This window comes from Numida meleagris, chromosome 7, assembly GCF_002078875.1.
Source record: "Numida meleagris isolate 19003 breed g44 Domestic line chromosome 7, NumMel1.0, whole genome shotgun sequence".
NCBI lineage: Eukaryota > Metazoa > Chordata > Aves > Galliformes > Numididae > Numida > Numida meleagris.
The window spans coordinates 24,300,809-24,306,808 of record NC_034415.1 but is presented as its reverse complement, the minus strand read 5'-3'; the positions used below and the strand labels follow the sequence as shown (position 1 = coordinate 24,306,808).

At 46.5% G+C, this 6,000-nt stretch overlaps 1 protein-coding gene across 7 annotated transcripts in view; it reads left to right on the top strand.

The window, feature by feature from the left end:
• The window catches only part of RAB3B (RAB3B, member RAS oncogene family), a 46,978-nt gene continuing 40,995 nt past the window's right edge, over positions 18 to 6,000 (top strand). For 2 of the 7 annotated variants that reach the window (XM_021405094.1, XM_021405096.1), the window contains exons 1-2: positions 18 to 476; positions 2,991 to 3,068. Coding sequence is in view for 1 of the 7 variants with exons in the window: in XM_021405093.1 (XP_021260768.1) it covers positions 3,048 to 3,068 (21 nt within the window). In the remaining 6 variants the exon portion in view is untranslated. Of the gene's footprint in view, positions 477 to 2,990; positions 3,069 to 5,533; positions 5,727 to 6,000 lie in introns of all 7 variants that reach the window. The other 5 variants (XM_021405091.1, XM_021405093.1, XM_021405090.1 and 2 more) reach the window with 5 other exon arrangements.

Genomic DNA, 6,000 nt, shown 5'->3' with positions numbered 1-6,000 from the left:
TGTAGGATTTTAAGGACAACCACACCTCCAGACAAGCGATGCAGAGATCACACCCGCTGCCTCATCAGTTTTCCTTCCCAACCGTGCAGCAGCAGCAGCTCGCGCCGCACAGCCGCCATCGCCGGGCTCCAGAGTTAGCAGTGCCACTGCACACCCGGGCACGGTGCGGTCCCGCCCGGCCGGAGCTCTCCGCACCCGCCGCCTCCCGAAGCGAATCCCGGCCTCTGGAGCGCGGCGGGGGATTAGCGGTACCTGACGTGATCCCCTCGGGGCTCAGCGTTCCCATCTCGCCCTCAGCCCTAGAACAGCGGGCTGGGACTGCGCCGCGGCTTCGTTCCCGCTCGGGCGTTGCCAGCGGCTCCGCCTCCGGGGCCGCCTGAGGTGCCGGCACGGGGGCGGCTCCCGCCACGCGAGCACCGGCGTTGGCACCCGCGCAAGGCGCAGCGCAGCCGCTCCGGTCCTGTCCGCCGCCCCAGGTAGGAGCTCCGTCGCGGCGCCGTCCCCTGAGTGCCGCGTGCGGGGGGGAAAGCGCCGCGCCGCGCCTCGCCCGCCCCCCAGTTCTGCAGGAGGCACCTCTCCATCGAGCAGAGAAACGTCCGGTGGTGTTCTTTCGAGCTGTACTTTGGGCCTCAAAACTGTCTGCTGTTTTAAGTTCTGCAGTGCTGTGTGAGCTCTGGTGAATGTGTGTTTAGCTTGCTGTGGCGTGGTACTGTTTGGTCTTTGACACTGATGGTCCGACTTACATGTTTGGGAGTGTTAGCTAATTAGAACCTGGCAAGTGTAGAGGCACTTGTAATTCCACTTAGCAGCCGGCTTACATCACTGCATGGAGGGCTTCAGAGCACAAAAAGTGAAGTAACTCGTTCATGGCAAATGCTCTGCTCCAAATGCAAGGACAGGGGCAGCGGAACAAACTTCACCTGCATTGCTGAGCGCTGGCCCTGTCTCCTCCTGATCCTGGTTTGCAGATGGTTCCTGCAAGACAAAACCAGTCTCCAGTCGCCTGATTTATTCAGGGCAGCTGCTTGCTTTTACGCACAGGTGAAAGGTTTCAGACCTGGTGATGTACAAATATGGGTAAATACTTCTTGTATGCTGAGCCTGGTTATGGCCGGACAGTAGTTCCAAGTCCTATGAATCCCTTGTGTAGCCAAGCTTGCTTTATTAACAGCACAGTTGGAAGCCGTGGTCACAGCTTCCTGCAGGGAGCTGCATCCCTGCGCGGCAGTTCCCTGCTCCCGGCCCTTCTTCTGCAGAAGGATCAGCAGCAAGCACCACACGTCCTGGAACAGAGTTGCTACGCATCTGCTTCGTGTGTTGCCCTCAGTGGTTTAAGTTCATTGTGCTGCCTTGGTGTATTCAGTAGTAAAATACTCAAAGGTATTTCATGATTGCGAGTTTATCCCAGGTTAAACCAAGGGAGAACTGTAAACCTGGAGAGTAAACAATGTGGGAACTTCTATTTCGTTACATGTTCTGCCACTGTAAAACTAGAGTAACAGATTTCTTCTTCCGAAGAGTTTTGTTGTGGCCCTGAAATGAGCATTGAGGATGTCCAGCAGGAAATGGGAGAGGCATGGTTCCAGACACAGAGAGACGTTTCCCTCAAGGAAATTCCTCTGACAACAACCCCTGCCTGCAGCCTTGCACATTGTAATTGCAAATGCAGAGAGCTGGTGGAACAGGGACATCAGCCACAGGATCTTGAGTTTTTATCCACTTGCAGCAAATTCTTAGCAGACTTTTTAAAGCTCTTGTTCCCAAATCTAAATGGGTAGTAATAAACAGACCACGCTGCTTAAAGGTTTCTCTTCTTCAGTTGTCATGCATATATTGAACTCAATTATTGTGTGCAAATTCCAGACTAAATTCACTACAAAAATCTAATTTTGAAGATTTCTGGAGTCATTAGTAAATCAGTTTTAGTTTTTGTTGTAAGTAAGAAAAAAATATTTTCTTTCTATTTATGCTTTTGACTTATTTTTGTTCTAGATCTAGCAATTAAACTGTTTGTATGATGCTTCAGCAAAAAGGTTCCTTGCAACCATTGACAGTGCTGAAGCGAGAGGCAGAGGCAGTCACAGAGAACAACTGCTGCAGAGAACAGGGCTGTGAGAACACAGGGAAACAGAAACAAGCAAAACGTGGAGTAGTCCGGGCAAGTGCAAGGTGCCCCTTTGTGTGCCAAGTGGGGCAACTGTCACTTGTGTGCGTCATGAGAAAGGATTTGTCCTCGTTGGTTACAAATTGCTACCTAGAGTAGATGGCTGCAGCTTATTTCCAGAAGGTCTGAGTTTGCCTGGGTGTTCCAGCATGCTCCACAAGGCAGTGCAATGTAAATCAAGGTAGCACAGCGGGGTTCACCCTTGTTTTCTGGAGGGGCAATATATCAGAGATGAAATTGGCCTTTAGGTCATAGTGTGAGAAAGAGGAGTGAATTCCACTTTTCTGCTCTAAATCTGGAATAATGATTGCTTGAAGGCAGTTATTGTATATAACAATAATAATAATATGTGCTGTAAGGGGGTAGCATTTACACGTCCAGTTGTAATTGCTGTGCAGCAGACTTTGACCCAGGCTGTGTGCAGAACAGGAGTACATGTAGGTGCATTTCAGGTGCTCTGTGGTTCTATTTCCTTCAAACAGGGAAGTAGGGTGTAACAATTCCTGTCTGAGGTTTTGCATCCACTTCTAGAACATCTCAGGAAATTAAACTTTAGATTAACCTATATGACTTTCCTTTAATAAATTTTAAATTAGATCGCTTCAATTATCTACTGTTACCCTAGTATCTATTCCTAACTCAAACACGGTTTCTCTTTGGTTTGTATGCTGCAGGGCTTTCCCCTCTACTTTCAGTGAAGGAAGTTCAGACCTTCACACAGCAGTGTGTTTGCAGTCTAATCTATCTACTCATTAGTGTCTTACGTAATATTCTCGTTATCCATCTTTATCATAAACATAGTAATCCTTTTGCTTCTACATCGCAGGTTCAACAGTGACCACTCTTGATTCATATAACTCACAGCAAAGCCTCCATCTGTCTCATGGATTATAGATCTAAATTGGTAACTATCGCTTGCTTGCCATACTTATTAGAAGTTTTGTTAATTGCTCATAGTGTGTTTTCTGCTTCTGATAAATCTCTCTTGTAGTCCTAGCATATAAGACCTTCAGGTCACGGCCTTATTTCCTTTATGAGCTTTCGTCTTAGGACAGCATGTATTGGCTGTAAAATTCCATTAGTAGATAGAGATCTGATTCACAATTTAGTTTAATTCCTGAAATAGGAAAAAAAACCCAACACCTTATCTTTTCAGATGACAGAGCACATAAAGGAATGAGTTTTTATAATAGAGAATTGACTTACACGTATAACTTGTGATCTATAATATTTTTAATGTAGACATACTTCTTAATACTTTTTGGGAAAAAAATTATTGAAAAGAGGTTATGCTGCATGTGAGTAATGTCTCTCTGGGTTACTGCTGAGTTCTGAACAGAAGGGATAAAGGAATCTTCTGGTTTAGCTGCTTTTTTGTTTCTTCCCTACCATGTACCTTACAGCACGGTTTCTTTCATTGTTTGTATCATTCTTAGAGCTGCCTCCAGTGCTCCTGACCGTGTTCCTGTGAGCCTTGCCAGACTGGTGATCTATTTGTCTGTAGCACTGTGTGTTGACTTCAGTACTACATAATTCTTTTTCTGCCTCTACCTTTATTTAGCCTCACTATTTCTGCTTTTAAGTGAGTGTATCGAGTAATCTTTTTCTTCCACATTTGTCAGTGACTGTGAATAGCCAGGAGTCAAACAGGTACAGCTGTGCTTATGACTGTGTCTCTTCTCTTGTTCCATGCTGTTACTGCTTGCTCCTTTGAGGTGATAGACTGCCTTTTTTTCTGTTCTCTCTTGGCTGATCCTTAGTGCAGGAGCAGTAAGGTGGAAGTAAGAAAAAGGAGGTAATGGCTCTGCAATAGGGTGATTTGACGATGACGAAACAGTTAAACAATTGCTTTTAAATTGCCACTGGTGTATAACGCAAAGCATTTGTGGTAAATGTCAGTTCAAGCTTTAAACATAAAGCAATGACAAATATTAAAAGGCATCGCTGTTAAAGTTGCACAGCATGTGTAATATACAGAGTGCGTAGATTGATCATGTTAATATTGCAGATATTTCTTTCTGCGTAGTTTTAAGTTCCTTTGATGTGAGCCTGTTTCTTTGTTAAGTGAGGTGGCTGAGGGCTGGCAAGGAGACTCTCTGCCAAAGGCAGTTCAGACTCCTTCCTCACGGTGTTGTGAGAGAGTGGGATGTGAAACCAGCTGTGTCTGTGAGCAGGTAGGTGTGGTGGCTGATATACAGACGCCTACTTCCAAAGCAGATAGAGAAGAAGAGCTCTCAGTGAGTTTGTGGCCAAAATGATAAGGACTGGAAAGATCTGAGGTCAACTTTTTTTTTCCCCTGTAAATAAATTCATGATGAGTTACATCAGTTGATTTCTGGGCAACACCATCAACTTTGGACAGGTCATGTGCTGCCTCTCTCTGGAGTTGTCTGTACGCTGTAAATACTGCAGAACCAAGGCAGTAGTGATCACTGTTACAGATTTGTCAGAGCAGCATCATTTTGATGGTTCATGTTGTACTACAAAACCATTAGTCTCTTCACCACATTAGTCGCAAATTGAAGAGCAGATCTGTGTGGAGCCACCTCTCTGACATGTGTCAGTGAGCACTGAAAGCTGTGAGGGCTGCTTTCCCATGGAGTTGTCTCCGAGCCATAAGCTTCTTCTTGTAAACTGTGTTAGAACAAAGAGAGAAACAAGTAAAGACAGGAGAGACACCTTGACTGAGGAAGGTGTTCTTTGGTGGCTAATACGCAATAAAATCTTAATCAGAGCTTGAGGCTGAGATGCAATGGCCTTAAGTTGCACCGGGGAAGTTCAGGATGGATATTAGGAAAAATTCCTTCTCAGAAGGAGTGGCAGTGCACTGGCACAGGCTGCCCAAGGAGGCAGTGGAGTCACTGTCCCTGGAGGTGCTCCAGAACTGTGGGGATGTGGCACTGAGGGACATAGTCAGCGGGCATGGGGGGGGTGGGTTGGGGTTAAACTAGGTGATCTGAGAGGTCTTTTCATACTGTAATGATTCTGTGACCTTCCTCTCAGTGGCTTAGTGACTGCCATCCCACTGCCCAGTGCCCTCTGCTTGGCTCCCCCAGTTGTGCTGCATCAGGAGCTGAACTGACTTCAAAACCAGCCTGGCAGAACAGGTGAAGTTGGAGGAGGAATTATTTTCAGCTGGGATCTGCCTGTTCTTGTTGTGGAGTCCTGACAAGGGAAAGCCTGGAGGAACGAGAGAGTGAGAGAGAGGAAGGTGGGGATGAGGATTAGGAGAAAGGAACTGGGAGACTTGGCATGGGGATTTGAGCACAAGTTCTGGGGCAGCCCTCTGAAGGCTTTCAGCTCAAATGCTTGTTGAGTACAGCTTCAGTAATGATGTGTGATCTGGAATTAGTACTGCTGTCCTTCCAGTTTCACTTCAGTGATCGGAGGAGGAGGAGGAAGGAAAAGTCAAATTCAAGCAAGGAGGTGGAATTCTCTTTGAAATGTTTGTGCTCCAGCACTGCCTGTGATGTTATAGAACCTGCAGCATCTCCAGCGCAGCCCAGCTGCCAGCGCCAGGCAGCGAGAGGTGTGCTTCTATGACAACTGCACCGTGTCCTCTGCAAGTATCCTCTGATCTTATTTTCTGCATTGTGCCTCTAACAAAGCTGCTCCAGCTGGTCGCGTTCTGTAATTGCTTTTTTAACTGGGATTGGAGAGTGGCATTTGTAGCTAGGTACGCTTTTGATTAGAGCAATCTAGGGGGCTAATGGAAGCAGCAGTGTGTCATTTAAAAGGTCGGCTTGGAATTTGCAGGTGGTTTCCATAAAGGTGATGATAGGAAGAAGACACCGATGAGTGGAAAACCTCTTTGTTAAATGTCTACCTGTAAATCT